Source organism: Grampus griseus, assembly GCF_964374135.1.
Source record: "Grampus griseus genome assembly, chromosome: 16".
Lineage (NCBI taxonomy): Eukaryota > Metazoa > Chordata > Mammalia > Artiodactyla > Delphinidae > Grampus > Grampus griseus.
The window spans coordinates 37,406,744-37,434,309 of NC_139010.1; the positions used below are offsets into that span (position 1 = coordinate 37,406,744).

The 27,566-nt window shown below is 45.8% G+C and overlaps 1 protein-coding gene across 1 annotated transcript in view; it reads right to left on the reverse strand.

The window, feature by feature from the left end:
- The window catches only part of GRID1 (glutamate ionotropic receptor delta type subunit 1), a gene marked incomplete at both ends in the record, with an annotated part of 666,527 nt that overhangs the window by 186,360 nt on the left and 452,601 nt on the right, over nt 1-27,566 (reverse strand). The window contains 2 exons of the mRNA XM_082673940.1: nt 15,937-16,056; nt 17,576-17,737. Of these exons, the coding sequence (XP_082530066.1) occupies nt 15,937-16,056; nt 17,576-17,737 (282 nt within the window). The remainder of the gene's footprint in view (nt 1-15,936; nt 16,057-17,575; nt 17,738-27,566) is intronic.

The following is a 27,566-nucleotide window of genomic DNA, read 5'->3' on the forward strand; positions in this document are numbered from 1 at the left end:
TTTTAAAGCTTTTGCTAGAAAATAAAAGAAAATATTTTTACCTTGGATTGACACAAAAAGTACTCATTTTAAAAGTAAAGAGAGATAAATCTTGCTTTATTAGAATTCAGTATTATTTGAAAGACACCTTAAAGAGATGGAGGAATAAAACATGATACAAATCATGAAGATAACTGCATGACTTGAAACCAAAAAGTTATAACCTCCAGGAACACATGAAGAACTCTTATTAATCAATGAGAAAGAGAGAAATTATTCAATAATCAGCGATAAAGAGAGCAAAAAATGGGCAAAAGAAATAAACATTATCAGGAAAAATGTAGGCTAAATTAACATGTGAAGAAAACTCAGTCTTCACAGTGATCAAGGATATGCAAATCAAGATCGTTTTCTTGACTGGCAAAGATAAGAAGTCCAAATTATAGTAAGGGGTAAGGAAGACACGGATCAGTGGAATATCACACACATCACTGGGGGCATGAGTTAATATAACCACTCTGGAAAACAAAATGATACTATATGTTGATTTTTAAGTTGATTATTCACAACCCAGCAATTCTATCTCTGTACATAGTCAAGAGAAACTCTTGTACATGAGCATATGTATAAGTCAAATAGTGTTAATGACAGTAATGTTTATAATAATAATAATAAAAACCTGTAAATAAATCGTGTCCAAGTCCAGGGAAATAGATAAACCATATACTCAGAAAATAAAATATTATACACTCATGAAAATTAAACAACTTTGTTACACAGAATAAACATTATTAACATAATGTTGAATTTAAAATTTAGTCCCAGGAGAATATTTACAACATGGTATCCTTATTTAAAGTTCAAAACCATTTAAACTAAACAATGCTTCGAACAGGAAGAGTGTGGCATGTAAATAAATATGTGATAGAATCATAAAAATAAGGGAACCTACCATGATAAATAACTATAAAACCTATTAAAATGTATAGAATAACTGTTTTCAGGCCTTTATATATCAGCCGGTACATGACTACATTTGAGATAATGAAAAAAACATGAGAAGAACCCAATAGTCACACTAGATCTTCTTACCTAAAGACATTTTTCAATCCATTTTGCATATATATCAAACAAAAGCACGGATTAGCAGTCTCAGTAGGTGGAGGCAACAGTTTGTGGTACCAAGGTGAGACCAATTTGTGAAGCATGCTGAGACAGGAAGAGCTGCAGTGAAAGAGTACAAAATATCTCTGCAAGAATTGCATGCATCTTCTTGAATGTCTCCTAGGATATGTATCCAGCCCGCAAAGAATCTACGAGGATGTGATTGACCTGCTAGGAGGATGGAGAAATAAGCAGGTATTTCAGAGTCTCAGGATGCTTGAGCTATGTTAAACTTTAGGCTCAGCAAACTGTAAACATCTTGATGAATATCAATCACTTACAATTGAGACCCCAGGAAGCTGTGTCCTAAGAGTAAGAATTCTATTTTAAGAGTGAGGGAAAAATTACAATCATCAGAGGAAGATAATACAAGCCAGACCCTTCAACATATCTCACACAATGTAAGTGGAGAGATTCCTTAAAAATCACAACTTAACAAAACTGACTCAAGAAACAATATAAAATCTAAATATACTCATTGCATGTGTATGTGTGGTCAACATGAGTTTGCTTCAATAGTGTAATCTCCCAAACATTTAAGAATGAAGTTACACCCATGTCACAAGTTCTTCCAGATACAGAAACAAGGCAAACACTTTCTATCTCATTTTAAGAACCTCAGCCCTTGATAATCTTGATACTAAAACCTAACAAGGACATTATCACACAGGATAATTACAAACTCTCCATGAACTTAAAGAAATTATCAACAAAATATTAGCAGATTAAATGTGGCGATATGCAAAAAGGATAAGGAATTATGACCTAGCAGGGCTTACCTGAGCAATGAAAAATTGCTTACCTTTCAAAAATCAATCAAAGTGAAAGTTTCTGAACAAGATAGTGCAGACTCATTTCTCCCTCCTCCTTCCTGTTAAGTACAACTATACACCCTGGAAATAATGCAAGAGGCAACCAAAGGAGAACTTTGAAAGATAGAAAGGGGGCAAACTGGTCAAAGAACCCAAGACTGTAGGAACAGCAGAGTGATAGCGTGCCCTATGGTCCCCAACCAACAGAAGAAAGCAAAGCCTTGAACTGGGAACTACAATCTAGCAACAGAAGGTGGCCCATGTAGGCTCATTCTTGCCCAGCCAGCGCAGCCCAAGAACACTGGAAAGGGAGATCCATCAGGAACCTGTCTGGCAACAAATGGCCCGGTCTAGAAACTACTCTCCTTTTGCACCAGCCTGAGCACTGGCCTGATCCACCAAAAGACACCAGGCAGCTGGGCAGCACTAGGAAGGGGGTCTCACCACACGCATATAGCCCAGGCATTCCTTTTGCTGCTGTGGGCACAAGACTCTGTTCCCCTACCAAGAGACACTGAGGCAGCTTGGCAGGACCAACAACGGAGATTCCACCATGGCAAGTGCTCAGTACATGAAGCCTCTTTTTCCCCATAGGCCTGAGAATGCCCTCCATCACCGAGAGCCACCAGGTGGCCTTAGCAAGGTGCATCCTGCCACAACCTGGCCTCAGCCAGGGAAGTGTTCTCCATTCCCCACAGGCACGGTGGTCTGGCCTCAGGTGCCCAGCCTGGGAAGTGCTCCTCATCTTCACAGGCCAGAGATTCTCTTCCTTCAACCAGAGGTACCAGGTGGGGTCCATCCTGGAGAAACCCCTTCACCTTCCTCAGGAAGCATGAAGAGGGAGCTATAGGAGCCCAATGGCACCAGGTAAACCAAGCAGACCAAGTCAGCAGCACAAAATAGCACCAGCTCTTAAAATGAAGTAGTCATTGTAAGCACAGCAGACAAAAATAGGCCAGACATGTATGCTTAAACTAAACAGGATAAATCCCTACTAAAACAAAAGAATTAAATAGAACAGTTTCCTAAGATAATTACCATGAGGTTCAGTATATAATAATAATTACTCAGGCTTCCCTGGAGGCACAGTGGTTAAGAATCTGCTTGCCACTGCAAGGGACATGGGTTCAAGCCCTGGTCCAGGAAGATCCCACATGCTGCGGAGCAACTAAGCCCATGTGCCACAACTACTGAGCCTGCACTCTAGAGCCTGCAAGCCACAACTACTGAGCCCGCGTGCTGCAACTACTGAAGCCCATGCACCCTAGAGCCTGTGCTCCACAACAACAGAAGCCACTGCAACGATAAGGCCGCGCACCGCAACAAAGAGTAGCCCCCGCTCTCCGCAGCTAGAGAAAGCCTGAGCACAGCAACGAAGACCCAACACAGCCAAAAATAAATAAATAAAATTTAAAAAAAAACTTTTTTGGGGGGTGAAGTAGAAAAGAATAGCTTTATTGCTTTGCCAGGCAAAGGGGGCCACAGCGGGCCCATGCCCTCAAAACTGTATGTCCCAACCTGGAGGGGGTAGTGAGGAGTTTTATAGTAATGGTTCAAAGAGAAGGGCATGATCAGCTGGTGGACGTTCTTCTAACTGGTTGGTGGGGAGGTAAGCAGGAGTTAGCATCATCAGCCTTCTGGTTCCAACCGGTCTGGGGTCTACGTGCTTGTGGGCAGCATACAATTAACTTCTCCCACCTGGTGGGGGTTTCAGTATGATTTTAGATGCTATACGTTCCAAGGTAGTCTCCCAAACAGGTGTTAGTGCCCAAAAAGTTCTCACAAAGAAACGGCTCAGAAGACGTCCCCAGTGGTGTTGAGGATGAGCGGGAGTTGGTGTAGCTGTAAGTTGGGAATAAAGGGTCAGCACCTGGTTTCAGGACTTAATGAAGCTCAGCTTCTTGATGTCTCATTGCAGAAGGAATTCAGTGAGAGACAAAGTGATAGGTAACAAGCGGATTTATTCATAGAGAAACACACTCCACAGACAGAGTGTGGGCCATCTCAGAAGGTGAGAAAGGCCAAAATAAATAAATTTATTAAAAAAAATTACGCATCATATCAAGAACCAGGAAAATCACAACTCGGATTTAAAAAAAAGAAAAGACAATCAACTGATGCAAAGACAAGACAATCAGATGTTAGAATTATCTGATAAGGATTTTAATTTCATTATAAAAATGCTTCAACAAGCAATTACAAATTCTCTTGAAACAAATGAAAAAATAGAAAATCTCAGCAAAGAGAAAGTATAAAATAGAACTAAACGGAAATTATGGAACTGCAAATTAACAAAAATAAAAAACTCACTGGATGGGATTATTTTAGAGTTTAAAGGACAGAGGATAGAATCAGTAAACTGGCTAACAGAACAATAAAATTTACATAACATGAGACTGAAAAAAAAATGAATAGGGCCTCAGGGCCCTGTGGAATAATAATAAAATATCTAACATTAATTTCATTGGAATACCAGAAAGAGAGGAGAAAGAGTGTGGGGATGAAGGAGTATTCAGATAAATAATGGCCGGCAATTTATCAAATTCAGTGAAAGACTTAAGCTTTGAGATGCAAGAATCTAGGAAGCCCAAACAGGGTAAATTCAAAGAAATCCATAACACAATACATCATAATACAACTTCTGAAAAACAAACACAGGAAAAAAAATCTTGAAAGCACACAGAGAGAAACTAGCCAGAAGAAAACCAAATTAAATGACAGCAGATTCCTAATCTGAAACCATGGAGGGCAGGAGAAATGGCACAACACGTTTCCAGTGCTGAAAGGAGAATTCTCAACCACAAATTCTGTATCTGGCAAAACTATCTTTCAGGAATGAAAAAGAAATAAAGGCATTACCAGAGGAAGGAAAATGAAAAGAATTTGTGGCTAACAGACTGATCCTTAAATATTGGCTAAAGGAAGTTTATTAAACAGAAAAGAAATGGTAAAAGGATTCTTGGAGCATCAGAAATAATAAAGAACAACAGAAAGAGTAGAAATATGAGAATATACAATAGATTGACCTCCTCATGAGTTTTTTATATATCATATTTGATGACTGAAACAGAAATTATAACACTGATACTCAAGACAATGAAATTTAAAAGTGAAGAAAGTAAAGACACTCAAATGGAAGTAAGATTTCCGTATGTCACTCAAAGTGGTAAAATGTTGACTGATAGACTGATAAGTCGCATATGTATATTGTAATACCCATAGCAAACACACACACACACACACACACACCCCACACACACACAAATGAAACTGAGGAAATCTGAAAGTGAGTCAGATTCAGGCACTGGATCAATGTCTACCACTGGAAGAAACAATAAAGGGTATATTGGATCTTGGGATCTCTCTGTATTATTTATTACAACTGAATGTGGATCTACATTAATCTCAAAATAAAAGTTTAACTTAAAAAAAGAATATTACGAAAAGGAAGAGAAATTAGGAGGTACCAACCTTTCCAAATACTGGAGCATATTGTAAAATAATAATATTCAAAACAGCAAGGTATAGTATTAATGTAAAAAAGAGAATTAATAAGGTAGCATCAAAAAGGAAAAAAATAAATCAATGCAATTTACTGCATTAAGAGTAAAAAGTGAAAATATAAGTTATATAATTATCTCAATAGATGTAAAAGAGTCTTTGACTAAATGTAAAAATACCTTTCACTAATACCCCTTTTGACAAAGTTGTTAGCAAACTAGAAGTTCAAGGGAATTTTCTCAGTCTGAAAAAAGAACACTTACCAAGCACATTGGGACTTCCCTGGTAGTCCAGTGGTTAAGAATCTGCCTTCCTGGGACTTCCCTGGTGGCGCAGTGGTTAAGAATCCACCTGCCAATGCAGGGGACATGGGTTCGTGCCCTGTTCCAGGAAGATCCCACATGCTGCGAAGCAACTAAGCCTGTGCACCACAACTACTGTGCCTGCGCTCTAGAGCCCGCGAGCCGCAACTATTGAGCCCACGTGCCACAATTACTGAAGTCCCTGCGCCTAGAACCCATGTTCCACAACAAGAAGCCACTGCAATGAGAAGCCCATGCACCACAATGAAGAGTAGCCCCTGCTCGCCACAACTAAAGAAAGCCCACGTGCAGCAACGAAGACCCAGTGCAGCCAAAAATAAAAATTAATTAATTAAAAAAAAAAAAAAGAACCCACCTTCCAATGCAGGAGACGTGGGTTCAATCCCTGGTCGGGGAACTAAGATACCACATGCAGCGGGGCTACTAAGCCCAAGTGCTCTGGAGCCCACGCACCACTAGAGAGAAGCCGCAACGAAGGACACGCGTGCAGCAACTAAGACCCAACACAGCCAAATAAATAAATAAAATAAATATCTTTTTAAAAAATGGTGCATTATAAAAAGTTATCCTGAGATTAAGAACAAGATAAGGATACCCACTATCATTACATCTATACAACTTAAATTAATGACCCTAAGTAGTGCAATCAGTAAAGAGAAAGGAATAAAGGGCATAAAAATTTAAGAAGAAAAAGAACTCTCATTTTTCATAGATGATATGATTGTGTGTATAGAAAATCTTCAAGAATCTTCAGGCAAACTATTAGAATAAATCAATAACTAGAGTTCACTAGAAACAAGTTTCATATACAAACCAACTATATTTCTATATACACACAATGAACAAGTAGAAAAATAAATTTAATATATACCATATATATTATCATAAATGTCAATATCTGGGGGCAAAAATCAAACAAAGATTATTCATAATCTCTACAGTGAAAGTTGCAAAGCTCTCTTGAGAGAAATTAAAGACCTAAGTAAATTCAGGGGATACTATGTTCATGAGTTGGATTAGCATATTAGTAAGATGTTAATTCTCCCTAAATTGATCTAGAGTCCATGCAATTTCAGTCGAAATCCTAAATTTATAAGAAAATGCAAAGGGCCAAAAATAGCCAAGTCTATCTTTTCTGCCCATTCCTTCCTACAAACCACAATAAAGGCTCTTGTTCACATTTTACCCTACTGCTTCTGCCTCCTGACTGAGGCTGGTGCGTCCCCATGTGGCCCTGTATGGTGTGGTGTGCCCCCTTCTCTTAGGAATTGTAACAAACTATCTTTTCAATAGCAGGGATCTCCTGACCTGTTGGCCTCACCATACCTGAATAATAAAACCTATATTTTAAAACACAATAAAATGAATGAACTAAAACTATATACGATGATAATAATAGTAAATCTCACAAACCTGATGTTAAGCAAAAGAAGGCCGTTACAAAAGAGGTCAGAATAAGTGCGTTAGACGTCAGTAGTGTTTCCGCTCAGGAGTGTAATGACCAGAAGGGGGCATGAGGGAGCCCTCTGGGGACACTGGTGATGTTCTGTTTCTTGTTGTAGGTGTTGATTGCATGGGTGTGTTCAGAAGATTCTCTGTGATTTACTCATGATTTAGGCACTTTTCTATATGAGTGTTACACTTCAGTTTACGTTAGAAAAACCACTAGGATTCAGCCACAACTGTATTGAGAATAAAATAAGAACATTCCAAAACTGGAAAGAATAAAAAAAATATATCTAACACTTCATATCATTAAGTTTAAAAATTAACGATGAAACGAATACTAGCAGCAGGGAGACGAAGGAAAAACAAACAAATTAATTAGAGTAACATAAAATGCAACAAAATTGATTAAATAAATCAGAACTGGTTCTTTGAAGAAATCAACTTAAAAAACTTCGGTCAAGTCTAATCAAGAAATAAAGGAAGACAACACAAAAACACAATAGTATCAATGAAGAGAAAGATATTTCAACAGGCAGATATTTTTAAATTATTTGCAAATATTATATCGAGCTTTAATGAAACATTTGAAAATGCCAGTGTTTCCTAAGATTTTCTGTACAGCAGGTTACTAAAAATGACTCGAGGAAATGTAGGAACCAGAAAAGAAATTTTTCAAGATATCGAAGTAATAGCTCCAAGACCAACATCTAGCCCAGATAATTTTACAGTTGAATTTTTTTCCAACTTTCACTCTGTACATACAAGGGTAAAAGAATGAGCAGTTCCTCATCGACATCATGAAGGGAGTAAACCCTAATACAAGTTGGACACAAGCACCCGAGAGAGAAACTATTGGTCACGGTCACATACGCATCTAGATGGAAAACTTCAACTGCAATAACAAAAAAGCAAAACAACCATTATATAAAGACAGAAAGCCAGGGCCAACTCCTGGGAAAGTTCTCCCCACCTATAAAAAGGAAACACAGAAAAGAATACCCTCTTCTTCCCTGTGCTGCTGTCCTTCTGGGTATGGCAGTTGGAACTGCCACAGCCATCCTAAAACTATGAGGAGAGCTCAGACTCCGCCCTGTGGAGAGCCAAGAAGAAAGATGAAAAAGACCAGAGCCTTTGGTCTGGGCACTGATTGTCTGAAGTGGCCAACCCTGGAGCCACCCTAGCTCCAGGCCTCTTTTCATGTGAGATAATAAGTCTTCCTTATTCCTTAAGCTACTCAAAGTGAGCATTGTTACTTGCAGACAAGCACATTCTAATAATATACAAAGATGAATTATATTTAAGCAGAGGAAGAAAAGAGAGAAAAGAGTCTTAGAATTTTTAAAAAATCACTGAGGAAATACATAAAATTTAGTAGAACATATGATAAATATGACATTCAAGTCCATGGGGCAAAGGAAGGATTACTGGATAAATGACAGAAGGAGCCAGTACTGAAAAATGTAAAAGATAGGCCATAACCTCACAATTTACCCCAAATCTAATCCCAAGTAGATGGCAGATTTCACTGAAATAAAATCAAACCATAAAAATACTAGAAGAAAGTATGGATGAAGAGTATCTACTTTGCAAACTGGGTATGTCTTTCCAAAAAAATATAAACACATACATTTTTAAATGTCTCTATGTGAAAATATTTTCTTAATTCAAAAGCAAAGGATAGGGACTTCCCTGGTGGTGCAGTGGTTAAGAATCCGCCTGCCAACGCAGGGGACACGGGTTCGAGCCCTGGTCCGGGAAGATCCCACATGCCGCAGAGCAACAAAGCCTGTGCACCAAAACTACTGAGCCTACGCTGTAGAGCCCACGAGCCACAACTACTGAGGCCCGCGCACCTAGAGCCTGTGCTCTGCTACAAGAGAAGCCACTGCAATGAGAAGCCCGTGCACCGCAACAAAGAGTTGGGCACCCTCGCTCGCTGCAACTAGAGAAAGCCTGTGTGCAGCAACGAAGACCCAACACAGCCATAAATAAATAAATAAATAGGCAAGCAAGCAAAGGATATATGGGAACAACATATTTGACACAAATAACTATCAATTCCCTTCCAAAAGACAGGTTATATGAGTTGACAAGAAAAATTTCATTCCTGATATAAAAAAGCAAAGGACCTGAGGTATAATTTACAAAATGTGAAATATATATAACCAATGATCACATTTTTAAACGTACAATCTCCCCAAAATGCAAATTTAGTAGCATTTTTTCATACTGTTACCAAATTAGCAAAAATGTTTAATATATCACTCAATTTTTGAGTATAGGATATAACAGAGACTTCCACATATTACTGATGGATGTGTAAATTATTAAATCTTTCTATAATCAATTTGAAAATATGTATGTATCAAGTACATCAAGAACCTAAAATTATTATCGGTGGCTTTGTAATTCCACTTACTAAAAAAAGTTAAAGAAATATAGATGTAATAAAAGTATATGTATTTTGGATATCTGTCACAATACTATTCTATAATAATACAGTGAAAATGCCTAAAGATACATCATATGGAAAGATAAAATTAACGATGGCTCCCTATAAGTTGAGTAATGTGTTTCCATTAAAAATAGTTGTAAAGAATAGTTAAAGAAGTGAGAAAATACTCCCAAGACAGAATTAAGTGGAGAAGTCAGGATATAAAATTCATGTACAGTAAATAGCAACTTGATATGCATACATATTACTATCTCTATGTGCAGGGTGATGGGAAGAAGAAAAAAATAACAATAAGTAAAATGCACCAGAAATGCTAACAGTATCTACTTCTTGGTTCAGAGATTATAGCTGACTTTTATATTCTTCTTTTCATTTATCTGTATTTTCTAAATATTCTACCCTAAATGAGCATGTATCAATGCTATCTTCAAAACGAAGAGATGTCACTTAAAATGAAATATTTAATCGTATCTTTTCCTTATCCCTTTACTCAGATGAAGCAGCAGTGTTTGTTTGGGGTCTCAGTTCTATCCAAAGCGGTTCTGCACAAGGGTTTGGAAGGGTTGACATTTTACTTGGGAAATACGCTGCAGGAATGCTAATCCATGAAGAGACTGAAGTTTATTTCTCTTCTGTGACTCCCTGTGCATGGCCGGAGTCTCTGTCAGAGCAGCTTAATAGAGACACTGCACAATTCTCAGGCTGCCTCCTCCCAGCCCCACCACCGCTCACTGCCCACCGCCCCTCCCCATTACTGAACCCACTGCGAGGCTCCTGGCACTGCGGCGGGAGCCACCAGGTAAAGGATCTCACCTGGGCTCTAAGAGGCAGCTCCTGCTTCATTACAGAGCTCTCTTGTCCACTGGCTGATACCCTTTCCTCCTGGCCTCACTGCTTAGAGCTCCTGGACCCTGAGACTGTGGGACAATTTGTAACACAGTGCAGCAAACCTGGGTAAGAATGTTAATGATGTATTTCCAAGCCCGGGGAGGGCTGGGGTCCTATAGCATGACAATCACTCCACGATGAGCAATTATTACTCTGTGAATTATTTTCAGAGCAGCCACAAGGCCCTGCCGGGGCCACGACATCAAGAGAGCCATTTGATTCCTGTCCAAAGCCAGCTTTTATGAAGAATCAAAATTGACAGAGAAGACAGAAGAAACGTCTTAAACTAGTAAAGGAGAAGGAAGGCCTCCCATCTCCCTGGGTGACTGCTGGAACAGGGAGGCTAAGCCAATGGCACTGGTGGAACTTCATGTTAGCAGCCTCTAGAGCGAGGGGAAGGGACTGTGGGGCCCTAACGCTGGCCGGGGGAGTGAGGTGGGCAGCAGCGGAAAACAGGCTGAGGGGAGTGAGGGAGTCACAGAACCGCATCATCCTAAATTCAGAAATGATGTTCCAGGCCCTTTGCCACACATACCCCCATACCCACCCCAGGAAACCTGGCTTCCAGCCCCAGCGCAGCCACCTGCTTGTTGGTACCACCTAACTGAGTCTCTCCAGGCTCTGGGCCTCAGTTTCCCAACTGGAGCTGCACAGAACACCATGGAGAGGCTGGGGACCAGGGAGACCGATTGGGTGAAGCTCGAGACCCCCTGCCCCAATTCCCCACCATCGTAACCACGGCATGTCCGCTTCCATGACGGTTTAATATATTTGGGTTGCAGTAAGGTACTGCTGCAACAGATTTTCTAGGACTAGAGAAAAGCTGGAAAACCACTGGGCTAAATCCTTTCTTAGTCTCTTGGTCCTAACTCAATTCTACTCTATGGAAAGGAGCATCAAATAGTCCCTTTCTCTCTCTCATCACACCAGGGTGTCCTTTGTCCAGGAATGTCAACGCATAAAGCAGCTTCACGGGCTTTCCAGATGCTTCCCGCCCACTTCCCCACCCTTCTGCCCAAGGAGACAGGCTAACCTCCACTGAGCTAGTGAATTAGGTGGATGGTGCCCATGGGAAATGAGGTTCAAAGGGCCTTCAGGCATCTGGCAATTTTCCCAGAGTTTCACTGTACCAGGGAACCTCGTTAGTGGAAAGGAATGATTCCCCCACAATGGAAATCTTTAGGACAGAGAAGGGCAGACATTCTCAGCAATCATGTCATGGAAGAATGTTTCTGCTGGGCTGTGGCTCACGTTACATTCCAGGCAAGTCATGCTTGTGGAGAAGACTATAACCATGTTTTCCTTCTTCCATTCATCATATCAAAACAGTCCTGAAAACAAAATCTCATCAGAGGTGAAGCCCCCAGCTCCCTCTCAGCCCTTGGTCTTACAAGGAGTGGAATCTGCCCCCAGGCATGGAAGGGGGGATGGGCACTGCCCACCATGCAGAGCCCTGCTCCTGTCTCTGGCCTCAGGCTTTGGCACACGGGTGTGGAGAGGAGCTGCCTATCCAGGGCACCTGCAGGCAGAAAGCCATGCTCTAAGCCTCCCTGTGCCTCTCTGCTCTTGTGGGATCTGGGGTAGATAACTCAGAGAAGGTGTATAGCTCCAGCCGCCCGAAGCTGATGGCCCAGGCCACACGGGAGAGCGCTCGCTGCCAAGTGCTGCATGAGGGTCATGACTCTGGGTGACCACGAGGTTCCTACTGTTTGCACCTTCCATCTGAGAACATGAAAATTCACAAAAAGGAAGTGGCTGCAAAAGCTCAGGAGAGCAGAGCTAGGAGCATCACAAAGGCCCCCAAGTCAGGGAGACAACGTACTGTGATGCATCCTTGTCCACAGCAGGTGCTCAGTGGTCCCTCCTCGGCTCCCTCTTGTCCTGTGCTTTAAACAATGTTCCCTGCCCCCACCTTTGGACACTTTCCTACAGGTGGTCTCCACCAATCCCATCCCAGCTCATGTCATGAGCTGAGGATGTTTGCAAGGACGAACCCATGGGACCCTCCTTTGGAGACTTCCGTCCGAACAAAGAGAAAGCCAAAGAGAAAAGTGTAGGGCTCCAACAGGAACAAACATTAAGGCAAGTCCTGTGGGAGTCGGACAAGACTTTCCAGCAAAGCCTGCCCCTGGAGGGGTTGCTTGGTAATCACCCATGCCAGGGAGCTCCAAGCGGAACACAAAGACGATTAATATTTCGCCTGGAGTTACACAGCAAGAGGGTGACATGGACCTTTGATTTTGCCATCCCACACTCCCTCAACAAGAATGGGCTTCCTGGATGAGATAATTTAGTAAGTATTTGTCCAGCACCCTGCAGTGAAAGGCGCTCACCCACTCCTTCCATCCTCCGGAGGGGCTGAGTAATCTACAGCCTCTTGATGCCACTTAACCTAAACTGTCTGGGTGACTCACCCTCCCTGAGAGTTCCCTCCAGGGTATTCACTTTAAGAAAACATCCATTTGCTCCCTAATTTAAACAATTCCTCTAGGTTTAAATCTTAAAGAAACTACTTGGTTTTTGTTTTTGTGTCCGTGTTCGTTTACTGTTGTTGTTTTCCAGTACAGATAGATAGAGGATATATTCCTATATTGATACCTGTCATCTTTTCAGGGACCCCCTGACACTGCTCCACCATGAGAGGACCCTACCGTCAGTGCAGTTGGCTCCTCTAGCCACAGAGAGATGCAGCTGAGGGGCCCTCCTCAGAGCTGCCCTTGCCTCCTAAGGATGACTGATCTTTGCACTGCCTTTTGTGTGTCTCTGAACCCTAACCCTACCATCACATCCGCTGCCCACCCTCAACTTTATTTTTAGGTTGCCCCAATTTCCCAGCCCTACCCCTCCCATCCCCATCTTCCACCAGGAACCACAGCTCGGCTCTGCCTTTAAATGCTCCCCTAGACCCGTGCCACTCTGTCCCAATGCGCTCTCCTTGCTTCATCCTGAACCCCCACAGGCCTTGCTTTAAGGCACTCTGGGCCTGAATAGCAAACATTTGCTATGGTAAATCCCATTCCCTGCTTTCCAGATAACCTCTCCTTAACAGAGATAAGCTGCCAGGCAGACAGATAACAACTGGGATATGCAGTTATTAAGGGCAGATTTTAAAATGACAAAAGATTACATTTAAAAATAAAGCCCACTTGAAAATCAGCTTCCCTTCCAACTCAATCACATTCAGACCTCCTGCTCAGCAGCTCCTTATACCGAGAGATTCAAGCTCCCATTGGCTTCAGGGTATTGAAGGAGCGTTGCCATGGCAACACGGAAGGCCCAGACACCTGAAATGGGAAGTGGAGGACACAGTACCTCCCCTCTCTCAGGCACCTGGAGTGGCCAGCATGACCCCAGTCGGCTGCCTAAGACGAGGCGGGGAGCCCTACAGCCAACATTCCCACCCAGTGGGGAGACCTTGGGGTTAGAGCTGAGCTAAAAGAAAGTGGAGGGGGGTAGCAAAGGAGCCAGCAGGCAGGGTCTGATTTTCTAGGATCTCAGAGGAAGACTTGGGGATGAAGACAAGTACTGTGGCAAATATGAATGGTCACTGAGGCAGGCAGCTCCTTTCATACCAGATTGACTGAAAGGGCTCCCTGGTCCTGGTTTCCCCTTGCCAGGTGGGAGTCCCAACATAAGCGAGTTTCTACTGTGGCCATGAATGACCCAGACCAACGCTGACCACCCATCCCCAGGCTCCCACCCACCAAACCTCACAGCTTTGGGCATCCCTAACAGACATCACAGGTCATCTCTGACACCCCTGACATTGCAGGCCACACCCTGGCTTCCCAAGGTTTCACACCATAGTCACTAACCCCCTTTCTGATGCCACAATCAATCTTCCGAGCTCCCAAATGTCATCAAAGCTTGGGTGTCACCATTGCCTCACAACCAGTTATTGAACTTCTTATTATTTGACCAACTCATGACTATACTTTCTGTCACGGAACGGGCTGAAAGTCCACCATCCCCACATCACAAATGGACCCCCCAGCCAACCCAGCCTCTCCCTAGCAAGCCAGGCCTCCTCCCCATGTTCTAACTGATGAGAGCTCCCCCCGTGCTTTCCAGCTCTCACACCCTCCACGACTTCACACATGCATCCTTCCATCTGGTCCTCAAGGAGCACAGCCAGAGAATGCCTTCATCCAGATTCTCAGTACCCCAACATCATGCAACCCCTTCCTGCCCCTCTGCCGCCCCCAGCCAATGCTAGAGGCCAGGCTAGAGGGCTCTCTATTAGAGGCTTATCCCACCTGCTGAGAACTCACCATGCGCTTCATCTCCAGGGCACTATCATTAGTAGAGATGTCTCCCCCTCAGATGTATAGAAATGTGTGTGTGTGTGTGTGTGTGTGTGTGTGTGACTGCAGGAGCCTCTGCCTCAGTCTATGCCAACCAGCTCATGCTTTAGTGCTTTCCTGATTACACGGAGCCCTGTGACCCCTTTACATCATGGGTGCTCCCATCTCTGGCTCCAACAAGCACGTGGTCTTCCTGTGCAGGCCACTTGTGGGAGAGCATCCCTGGAGAGCCAGCAACTGCCCTTACCTGCACCCCCGCTATTGGCTCCACACCGGCTCATAAGCACCGCATCTGAGGTCGCTTGCTGGATAACTGTTCCATCCCCTTGCTTGCCACACTGACCTCTTGGCCCTAACACCTTATTCGACTCTTGACTTCACAGGCCTCCCCTTCAATTTGGGGAGTCCCAGCTCTGGGTAAAGGCCACCTCGCCAGACCTCAATTCTGAACGCCCCCCACCATGGGGTGGGGGAGGAAGAGACAAAGTATCACTGAAAAGAGTCCCCAGGCCTGCCACTTGCATCAGCAACAGATAAAAGCAAGTCGAAGCCCACCCTGAACTCTGCGGCTCACCTGTCTCTCACTTGTGTCTCCAGCGGACGCCTGCACTGCCTGCCTCTCACGCTCCATGGAGCTCATTTTCTGGCCATGGCTTTGCCTCACCCTTGGATCGGGGACATTCTCTGCCCGTAACCTCTGCCTCCTGCCTTAGTAACAGTCACACCTGTCCCCAGCATTGGGCTGATTCCAGCGACTCCAGGAAAACACATCACCCCTTTTGCTGGCCTTGTCCAGGACCACAGGCTGGTCCTCCAGGCCCAAGCAGCAGGACCCACGGGCACCAGACGCCCCTGCTGTACTCAGAGCTGAATCAGTGGCACTTTCTGTCCGAAACCCCTTGGAGCCTCCTCCCCACCATGTCCCACGAACACCAGCATCAACAGCAGCATCTGCAGAGAAAGACTGGAGAGGGGACTTTCGTGCCGGTTAACATCTGCTTGGAACACAGGCCCAACGCACGGCAGTAGGAAAAGCAGGAGGTGAGCGCCCCGAGGCTTACCTTCCGCATGTCTTTGCCAAAGGTCTCGCTGTAGGTCGTGCCCAGGATTTCAAACTGCACGTAGGGGTTCGAGCTGTCTTCCCGAAACTCCATCACCCCTGTGAGACCAGTGATGTGGCCCTGCGAGAGAGAAGGAAAAACCATGAGAGGGTAGGGCAAAAGTGGACGGGTAGGGGATGGAACCCCAAAGGGAAGGAAGAGAAAGGAAGTGGTCGCCAACGTCTGAGAAACAATGGATGCACTATAATAAGGCAAGAGGTGCTGGCGGCCCTGGGGCCTCGGAGCAGGCTCAACACTTCCCAGGCCCTTGCTCACAAGGGAAGTTCCTAGGCTTGTCCCCATCATTCATGCCGTTGATATGATCAGAGCATCTGCTTTATGCCACACACCGTGCCAGCCCTGAGATTAGAGAGGGGCGGCTTTTGTCCCCACCCTCCTGGAGCTTACAGTCTTTCACTGCAACCTGCTCTAGGGGCTCACCTTAGCCTGAGCCAAGACGGAAGGCCAAGGTCAGCGAGAGCCATCTCACACAGGTGGCGGGAAGTGGCGGGGCAGCGAGCGTGAGCATTGGAGGCTAAAACCCAGCTCAAGTCTGGCTTTGCCACCTTGGGCAAGTCATCTCCCATCTCCCAGCTTCGGCCTGGAGTTCATTAGACCCACATCACAGAGCCTGCAAGGGCCGAAGGAGAAAATGGGTACAAAGCGTGGTGTCTGGCACACACCGGGTGTAGGGGCATACCAGCCCTGCACCTCTCTCTGGTTGCTCTGCGGCCTCTGGAGTAGCAGGTGGTAGAGGGGCTGAGTGAACCTGTGCTGAGCCCTTTTCTTTCTTCAAGCCTGGGGTGGGGGATCACAGCCAGCTTTGAGCTCCCACAGACTGTAAGTGGGGAGAGTCCCAGAGAATGAGCTGGCCCCAAAGAGGCCCCCGCTCGGGCTTGGGCTGCAGCAGATTCAAACCAACATCAGACTCCATTCACTGCTATGGAAACCATGCAGAATTTACTGTGACGAAGACTCCCGGCACTATAGATTTCCCTAAATGTCTTTTTGAAGCCTCTCAAAGCCAATTCACGCTAACACTTCTGTGGATTACCCAGTTCACTTCAGATCCAGTCTTTTGATGGATTTACTGTCACACCTAAGCATATAGGACACGTGATGTCCTACATGCTAAGGTGTGACACGAAATCCACCAAGTCGTAGGCATGCCAACGTATGCACAGGGATGCACACACACATGCACACACACACAACGTGAGGTCCTGCTGAGTAGTACGTGCACTGCCAACTGAGACAAACTCTCCTGGGGGCAGGGGCAGCCTGCGGAGTGGGGTATCTGGCAGGCATGAGCAAGCTGGTTGCCTCCATTTTTTACTTACTTGTGATCCTGGGCATGTTACATAACCTCTCTGATACTAATCTCCTTGTATGAAATGAAGATAATAACAACACGTATCCATGAACCCCAGCTCACCAGCCCTCAAATGCCGGGACAGGAAGAGTGGCAAGTGGAGAGGCCTGGGAGGGGCCTGGCTGGGTGACCACAGAAAGAGCTCAGCCTCCTGGAGCGGGAAGAGCGGGGGGGTGTGAGAAGGGGCTTGTCTTTGGCCTTGGCCTGGAGGGTGCCCCTTGCACACACCTTTTTGATCGTGTCCAGCATGGACCTCCCTCCATTCCATGGCTTGGTGGACTTGCGGATGCAGTTGAGGCTTGCCATGCTGTGCCACTTCCGATCCTCCAGCTTCCTGTGGAAGGCGTTGGCCAACATCAGGACACTGTCGTATAGGTAGAGGTTAGAGATCTGCAAAGACAAAGATGGTGAAACCCTTTCCATTGGTGCATTTCCAGGGACAGGGAGAAACCAGTAGAGGACTAGAGTGACCCACGATGCTAACACTGAGAAGTGGGGCCCGATACCTAGGCCATGATCTTTCGGCTTCCAGTTGGTCATCCAAGCACCCAGCCAGGTGCCGGAGTCCTGAGTAGAATCAGACCTGGCCCCGCTTCAGGAACTAGAGTGGGAGGTGGATCTGTACATCAACAGAACCAGTGCGATCAGAGCCATGACTGAGGCTTGGACACAGCTCTATGTAAGACTGGAGGGGGCATCACACTCAGGTAACAAAGGATGGAGGGAAGGATGGGCACAAAGCTCAGTCTAGAAGGATTAGGATAAAGGGTGGGCAGCATTGTAGGGAAGGCACCACATTTGAAGAGGCATGAAGGTGCAAAGAAGCCGGGCCAGGTAGAGCAGGTTCCACCAGCATTTTCGGCAAAGGACGAGATAGTACAGATTTTAGACTCTGTGGGCCTTATCGGTCTCTTTTGCAACTGCTCAACCACGCTGTTCTAGCAGGAAAGCTGTTCCAGATGGTACAGACACAGAGGATGTGCTAAGAAAAGTTCATTTAGAAAACAGAAAGTGGGCCACAGCGGGCTCACCCCTGGGTTAGAGGGACTGAAAACAGTTCAAGATGTCTGCATCAAGGGGACAGTACGGAGGCAGGGATCATGAACCGTGTGGGCCATGCTAAAGAGGAACAACATAGGTGGCTTTAGGATCTGTGCCTACAATCAGACCTGTGCCTTAGAAAGATCACTCTGGTCCCTGGACAGGCCTAGGGTAGATGGTGGCCTGAGTGATACTGGCAGCTTGTGTGAGATTCTGGAGGCCACAGGGCCTGCGCTACAGTGACATCACTGCTGGCTAGGGGACGCCTTTGGAATTTGCAACCATGAGCCTCTGAGAATTACTCCTTTGCTTAGCTGTCCACAGTAGAGCTGGATCTTAGAGGAGACATAGTCCCTCTCAGAACTCCTGAGAGCACGGTAGTAAGGGAAAGTTCGTAGTAACAGTGAGAAGAGCGGCATCACAGTGGTGAGATGCAGGGGTGGGACAGGTCTGGGCCACCCTCATGACCGTGATTAAGACCCGGATGGGCGTGAGCCTGGACTCCAGCGGTCACAAGAGCCCTTGGTGGGGAGGAGGACAGCCCCGCTTCCCGAGGTTACCACCACTGCACCCTACCCCGCTCCTCCAAGGGGTTGTCACAGAGCATGAAGTGGCGGGGGGACGTAACACCCACCCTCGGTCAGGTCTGTGACCCCTCACGGGTAACTGTTGCACAAACAACCATTAGCCAAAGTGGGTCAAGGGGATGATTCTCTGCACACCTCAGCAGCAAGGTGTCTGCTAAAAATATTTCAGAAAAACAAAACCGCCGGATATACATAGGACAATATGTTGGCCTCACAGGACTCCTGGGAAGATCAAATAGGATCCTTGGGCTGTGGGAAGAATTCCAGCCACCTCCCACTGCTCCCCAGTATGCCCCTCACACTCTCAGCACCTCCATATCTTGTTCTCAGCCTACAATTCCCTTCCTCACAAGTCTTAGATGGGTTACCCCCAAAGCAGAGGCCCAGACAGGAACTTGGGTGTTAGGAACTGTCCTCTGCAACTGAAATCAGAGGTGGCCCAAAGGAGCTGGTCCAGGGCATCACACACATCTGCTTCATCGTGCCCTTTCCCCAACTCATGCTAACCTCCGGGGGTCATCTCTGCCGTGACATGTCTGAGCAGAGCTGACCTCTTCCTCCATGGATGTCCCTGTGCTTGACCATTCCTGCACAGCCCTGTCCTATCCACCCTCAACTGGTGTCCTTGCAGTGGGCACAGGGATGTATGTCACTAAGGCCTGCATGTCTGACGCCTCTCCACTTGGTAGGTGGAAGACGGACAGGAGCACGCCTGCGTGACCGACCACTGCTGATTTAAACAAGGTCCTCAGGCCACAGGGGAGCAGGCATGTCAGTGCCTAGTGACCTTTTTCAGGGTCCTGCACCACACAGGTGCTTACCTGACAGCAGAGAGAAATCACTCCTACCACCGGGAATTCACCCCCTGTCCTGCAGGGAACAGACAGGACAGAACACTGTCTCCCACTCCTTGAACCCTGGGGGATCATTGCCTTGATGAGAAAGACAAACCCACTCCCTGCTCTTGTCAGCCCCCAGCTCTCAGGAGCCTCTACCACTGCAAAATTATTTCTGACATGTGTACCTCCCCTCTGAAATACAAACCAATAATGGAGGTGTTCTAAGAGGATGTAAGCCACTTAGAGTTGGCTTGGTCTTATTTTTTATTTTATTTCTTCCAAAAGGATAACTCAGAGCAGAGAGTCCTTGATGATGTGAAGATTTCTCTTCTTAAGACGTTTGTGGATCTCCTGGCCAACCACTCACAGCCAATGCTATTCAACCAGCTGGGACTCTCTGACCCACATCCCCGCCTATGTGTGCATTCACACACACACACACGGGGCAACACCTCCCCTGCAGTGGCCCAGACTAGCGCCCAGCGGAATTTCCTTTTTTCCCTCCAGCACTTCTAGTCACAATAAATTAAAGTACTTAATTACATAAGTGATTCATATGATACAAATGTATGAATGCAGAAAGGCCTGTCATGAAGAGGAAAAAACAGGATGTGACTCAGAAAGGCCAGAGGAAGAACAGGTTTGAGCAATGCTCTTTTCCAGGTCTATATATTTTCACTAACTCTAGAACTCAGCACCAACCAAGACACACGGTTGGTGCTTAATGCATATTTGATGGATGGATGCATGGTGGATGGGTGGATGAGTCTGGATGGATGGGTATGTGGGGGTGAGTGGGGAAGATGGGTGGATGGGTGGGTGGATGGATGGGTGGATGGATGGATGGATGGATGGATGGATGGGTGGATGGGTGGATGGATGGGTGGATGGGTGGATGGGTGGGTGGATGGGTGGATGGATGGATGAGTCTGGATGGATGGTTATGTGGGGGTGAGCGGGGAAGATGGGTGGATGGGTGGGTGGATGGATGGGTGGATGGGTGGATGGATGGGTGGATGGGTGGATGGGTGGATGGGTGGATGGGTGGATGGGTGGATGGGTGGATGGATGGATGGATGGGTGGGTGGGTGGATGGGTGGATGGATGGATGGGTGGGTGGATGGGTGGATGGATGGATGGGTGGGTGGATGGGTGGATGAGTCTGGATGGATAGGTATGTGGGGGTGAGTGGGGAAGATGGGTGGATGGGTGGATGGGTGGATGGGTGGATGGGTGGATGGGTGGATGGATCTCTGCTAAGAATGTACACATTGATCTTGGTTCACAAAAAGAGAAAACATACAAAATAGCACGAAAAAGAGATTTTCTGCTTCCAACTTTGACTTGAGAGGGTACCTCCTCTGTTCAAACAAAAATCTGTTTCTCATTTATAGCTTGCGCAGAATGTCTGCTTGAGCCTTCTTGAGTCAACTTGGAGTTGTTTCCATCTCTCCACTCACTCCTGCCCCTTCTCTTGTAAGGTGCTGTCTCTGTCCCTGCCTTGGCAGAAGCTAACACTCCAGTACTGATGTGTGGCTCCACCAACCTCAGCATCCTCACTTAGGTGACTTGCCAGGTCCACTGGTGGGTATACAAAGGGAGGGATGCTACCCTCACGGTCTGGTTGTCCAGAGAAGGGACTTTTAGGGGAAAAGATCAAGGACATAGAGTAAAAAGGCAGCCTCTGCTTGGGGCTCCCTCCAGGTCCTGACAAACATAAGAAAAGCCTTTCCTCATGGTGGGTGGGTGAAGACCAGTGTCCCAGTGTCCCGGCTTGGTCAAGCCAGGTCCCTGAGGCAAGAGGAGAAGTGTAGAAGGACAGAGGCTCTCAGCTGCATGGACCCTCACTCACTGCTGGTCTCGAGGGGCAAACAGCCCGAGCTGGAGCTACAGGTCACAGGGTCAGAGAAGGGGCCCTGGCCTGAAAGAGTCCTTACCTCTCTCCCTCACATCTCAGATGAGGTCCAGCACAGAGTTCACTAGCAAAAGACAGACAAGCAGAGCAGACAATGTCACCTCATCCCTCTGCTGGCAGAAGCCCTGGGCTCTGGCTGGCCTAGGAACACTGCAGCACTGAAGTGACAAAAGACTGTAAAAAGCATTTCAGGTAAGAGCAGACTTGAGAAGCTAAAGAGAGGCCAAGTGTTGAGGCCAAGGGCGTGGCAGAGGAAAGACGCAGATGCACAGCAAAACACCTGGGACCAGGTCAGAGATGCCAGATGGAGTAAAGTCAGAGGCAGACAAGAGCCAGAGCTGGCAGAGGCTTTCCTGGGAGCCTGTGGCCTCCATTCTAAGTGGGTACACAGCTGCCAGGGGCCCAGCTGGTTCAGTTATAGCCACCCTAGAGATGCATGCTGGGGTCCCCTTTTGCGGTCATACAGTACAACTCTTACTCTACCATGTGGGGAGCTTAGCTGGGGCCCTGGGAGGATGAGCAAGAGCTTTGGATTCATCACAACCTGGGCCAGCTCCACTCACTGCTGAACCCCCGGAGTGGACAGCAGCACATGGATATAGCACATGCTTGATAAATGCTCACTGTATGGGTGAACTGAATCTCCTCTTGAACTTACTTGCGAGGTGATGTTGAACAAGTCATTTAAAGCTCTAACCTTATCTTGATGACAATAAAATACAGTGCGATCAGTGGCCCTGGAGAGGTGCAGAGGGGCAGCCCTGATTTATCCACCCTGTGAAATGCAGGTGGTGATAACCCTGGGTGCCTAGTACCATCCTGAGCTCTTTCCATGCATTTCTGTTTTGGGGGGTAACAGGGACAGAAGGGAATGGAAGGGGAAATGAAGGACCCAAGCAGGCTCCTGACTTCAATGTGGATGAGCTGAGAGATTGTCCGGGGGTATTGCTGGCAGCTGGGGCCCAGCGTGGGTCGTGAAAAGCAGTTTCTATCTTCCACCACCATTCACCCTCTCCTCCAATGCCCCTTGGTCCGAAAGCTTTTCAAGGGCAAGCAGGGGTCATATCTGGCTTCTGTAGCTTCTGGGTGAAAAGACTGAGCAAGGATCAGCCCTGAGTCTCACATCCCCAGCGCTGCCTGAAATCTGCTCACCTGGGCGCATGTCCCTGGCTTCCTCCTGGCCCGGCAGCAAGGTCACGACTGCCATAGCCCCCTGGGCCTGATCCGGGCCTTTCAGGTCTACATGTTCTGAAGTGTTGCAGAGCTGCCCTTTGAGGAAAAGGCCACTTCTCTGCTCCCGGGGTGTTCTATAAAAGCTGCCAATATAGGAAGGCCCAGAGTGAGGGCCTCTACAACACCCGGACCCAGGTTCCTGAAAGGGAAGTGGCCTGGCCCACTTCAAAGGCCTGACATTTGCGCTGCAGGGCTGGCTCAGCCACGGGAGCCTGGGGCACAGCCAGTCCTGCAGCAAGACCACCCAGGTGTACAGGGGAGAGGAGAAGCAGTCAGGATGTGACTAGGGGCAGCTGCAGCCCAGTACCTGTGGGAGGTGCCATGCCCTGCACACTGTCACCAGCTGCCTGTCCCCTGCCCAGGCTTAGGGGTTTCACCCCTGGGGAAGCTTCCTAAATCCTCTCTACATGGTCACTTCCCATGGCCACCACATAGTTCAGGTGCCTCATTTCTCCCTGGGGAGATGGTAACCCCTGGTTACCTCGTCTCCCAGCCTAGGCCCTCCAATTCCACCCTGCACCGATCTGTCGTTCTCAGATGCACATCCTGCCCTGTCACATCTCCAAGGGCTGCACCCCAAGCCTCGGTGCCCTGCAGCTGCCCTCCTTGATGACTGATTTCCAAACACTTCTTGCCTCTCACCCCTTGCCTCAGACACTGAATTCAGCCCCTGCTCTCCTTGGCTTCTTGGCCTTTGCATATGCCATTCTCCATAAGTGGAACGTGCTACTAAATGGAGATTAAAATTCTCAATTGATTTGGAGTTTGTGAGAATTCGGAGAGACAACATTTGTGAAATGTCTAACATAGGAACTGGCCCATAATAAGTGCTTAAGGGATGTTTGTGGAATTAATGGATGTTGAATGAATAGTTTTAAATCTGCTCTTAGGTAAAAACACTGATGTAAAAGACGTCAAAGTGTTTGGGAAGAGGATGCCTCTTAGAATAGGAGTGATGGAGGACAGAAGCCACCCTGCAAAACGAAACAGGACCTCCACATGGGTATATTCCATGTGGAACTGTCCATCTGTAGTCAGTATCTGGGTTATGTGCTCCCATGAGATGGGGGCATCCTCGCAAAGCTTGCATTTCCAAAGTCAATACCTAAATAAGAGGCAGGTCCTCGGGAGTTGAGGAAGACGGCGGAAGAGTAAGACGTGGAGATCACCTTCCTCCCCACAGATACACCAGAAATACACCTACACGTGGAATAACTCCTACAGAACACCTACAGAACGCTGGCAGAAGGCCTCAGACCTCCCAAAAGGCAAGAAACTCCCCACGTACCTGGGGAGGGCAAAAGAAAAAAGAATAAACAGAGACAAAAGGATAGGGACGGGTCCTGCACCAATGGGAGGGAGCTGTGAAGGAGGAAAGGTTTCCACACACTAGGAAGCCCTTTCGTGGGCGGAGACTGCGGGTGGCAGAGGGGGGGAGCTTCGGAGCCACGGAGGAGAGTGGAGCAACAGGGGTGCGGAGGGCAAAGCAGAGAGATTCCCGCACAGAGGATCAGTGCCGACCAGCACTCACCATCCCGAGAGGCTTGTCTGCTCACCCGCCGGGGTGGGCGGGGGCTGGGAGCTGAGGCTCGGGCTTCGGTCGGATCGGAAATCATAAAGATCAGATCAGAAATAAATGAAAAAGAAATGAAGGAAACGATAGCAAAGATCAATAAAACTAAAAGCTGGTTCTTTGAGAAGATAAACAAAATTGATAAACCATTAGCCAGACTCATCAAGAAAAAAAGGGAGATGACTCATATCAATAGAATTAGAAATGAAAAAGGAGAAGTAACAACAGACTGCAGAAACACAAAAGATCACGAGATATTACTACAAGCAACTCTATGCCAACGAAATGGACAACCTGGAAGAAATGGACAAATTCTTAGAAATGCACAACCTTCCAAGACTGAATCAGGAAGAAATAGAATATATGAACAGACCAATCACAAGCACTGAAATTGAAACTGTGATTAAAAATCTTCCAACAGGGCTTCCCCAGTGGCACAGTAGTTGAGAGTCCGTCTGCAGATGCAGGGGACACGGGTTCATGCCCCAGTCCGGGAAGATCCCACATGCTGTGGAGCAGCTAGGCCCATGAGCCAGGGCCACCGAGCCTGCGCGTCCGGAGCCTGTGCTCCGCAACGGGAGAGGCCACAGCAGTGAGAGGCCCGCGTACCGCAAAAAAAAAAAAAAATCTTCCAACAAACAAAAGCCCAGGACCAGATGGCTTCACAGGTGAATTCTATCAAACATTTAGAGAAGAGCTAACACCTATCCCACTCAAACTCTTCCAAAATACAGCAGAGGGAGGAACACTCCCAAACTCATTGTATGAGGCCACCATCACACTGATACCAAAACCAGACAAAGATGTCACAAAGAAAGAAAACTACTGGCTAATATCACTGATGAATATAGATGCAAAAATCCTTAACAAAATACCAGCAAACAGAATCCAACAGCACATTAAAAGGATCATACACCATGATCAAGTGGGGTTTATTCCAGGAATGCAAGGATTCTTCAATATACACAAATCAATCAACGTGATACACCATATTAACAAACTGAAGAAGAAAAACCATATGATCATCTCAATAGAAGCAGAGAAAGCGTTTGACAAAATTCAACACCCATTTAGGATAAAAACCCTGCAGAAAGTAGGCATAGAGGGAACTTTCCTCAACATAATAAAGGCCATATATGACAAACCCACAGCCAACATTGTCCTCAATGGTGAAAAACTGAAACCATTTCCACTAAGATCGGGAACAAGACAAGGTTGCTCACTCTCACCACTATTACTCAACAGAGTTTTGGAGTTTTAGCCACAGCAATCAGAGAAGAAAAAGAAATAAAAAGTATCCAAATCGGAAAAGAAGAAGTAAAGCTGTCACTGTTTGCAGATGACATGATACTATACATAGAGAATCCTAAAGATGCTACCAGAAAACTACTAGAGCTAATCAACGATTTTGGTGAAGTTGCAGGATACAAAATTAATGCACAGAAATCTCTGGCATTCCTATACACTAATGATGAAAAATCTGAAAGTGAAATTAAGAAAACACTCCCATTTACCACTGCAACAAAAAAGAATAAAATATCTAGGAATAAACCTACCTAAGGAGACAAAAGACCTATATGCAGAAAATTATAAGACTGACTGATGAAAGAAATTAAAGATGATACAAATAGATGGAGAGATATACCATGTTCTTGGATTAGAAGAATTAACATTGTGAAAATGACTCTACTACCCAAAGCAATCTACAGATTCAATGTAATCCCTATCAAACTACCACTGGCATTTTTCACAGCACTAGAACAAAAAAGTTCACAATTTGTATGAAAACACAAAAGACCCCGAATAGCAAAAGCAACCTTGAGAAAGAAAAATGGAGCTGGAGGAATCAGGCTCCCTGATTTCAGAGTATACTACAAAGCTACAGTAATCAAGACAGTATGGTACTGGCACAAAAACAGAAATATAGATCAAGGGAACAGGATAGAAAGCCCAGAGATAAACCCACGCACATATGGTCACCTTATTTTTGATAAAGGAAGCAAGAACGTACAGTGGAGAAAAGACAGCCTCTTCAGTAAGTGGGGCTGGGAAAACTGGACAGTTACATGTAAAGGTATGAAATTAGAACACTCGCTAACACCATATACAAAAATAAACTCAAAATGGATTAAACACCTAAATGTAAGGCCAGACACTATCACACTCTTAGAGGAAAACATAGGCAGAACACTCTATGACATAAATCACAGCAAGATCCTTTTTGACCTACCTCCTAGAGAAAGGGAAATGGAAATAAAAAAAAAACAAATGGGACCTAATGAAACTTAAAAGCTTTTGCACAGCAAAGGAAACCATAAACAAGACCAAAAGACAACCCTCAGTATGGGAGAAAATATTTGCAAATGAAGCAACTGACAAAGGATTAATCTCCAAGATTTACAAGCAGCTCATGCAGCTCAATAACAAAAAAACAAACAATCCAATCCCAAAATGGGCAGAAGACCTAAACAGACACTTCTACAAAGAAGATATACAGATTGCCAACAAACACATGAAAGAATGCTCAACATCATTAATCGTTAGAGAAATACAAATCAAAACTACAATGAGATATCATCTCACATCTGTCAGAATGGCCATCATCAAAAAGTCTAGAAACAATAAATGCTGGAGAGGGTGAGGAGAAAAGGGAATCCTCTTGCACTGTTGGTGGGAATGTAAACTGATACAGTCACTATGGAGAACAGTATGGAGGTTCCTTAAAAAACTAAAAATTGAACTACCATACGACACAGCAATCCCACTACTGGGCATATACCCTGAGAAAACCATAATTCAAAAAGAGTCATGTACCAAAATGTTCATTGCAGCTCTGTTTACAATAGCCAGGACATGGAAACAACCTAAGTGTCCATCATTGGATGAATGGATAAAGAAGATGTGGCACATGTATACAATGGAATATTACTCAGCCATAAAAAGAAACGAAATTGAGATATCTGTAGTGAGGTGGATGGACCTAGAGTCTGTGATACAGAGTGAAGTAAGTCAGAAAGAGAAAAACAAATAC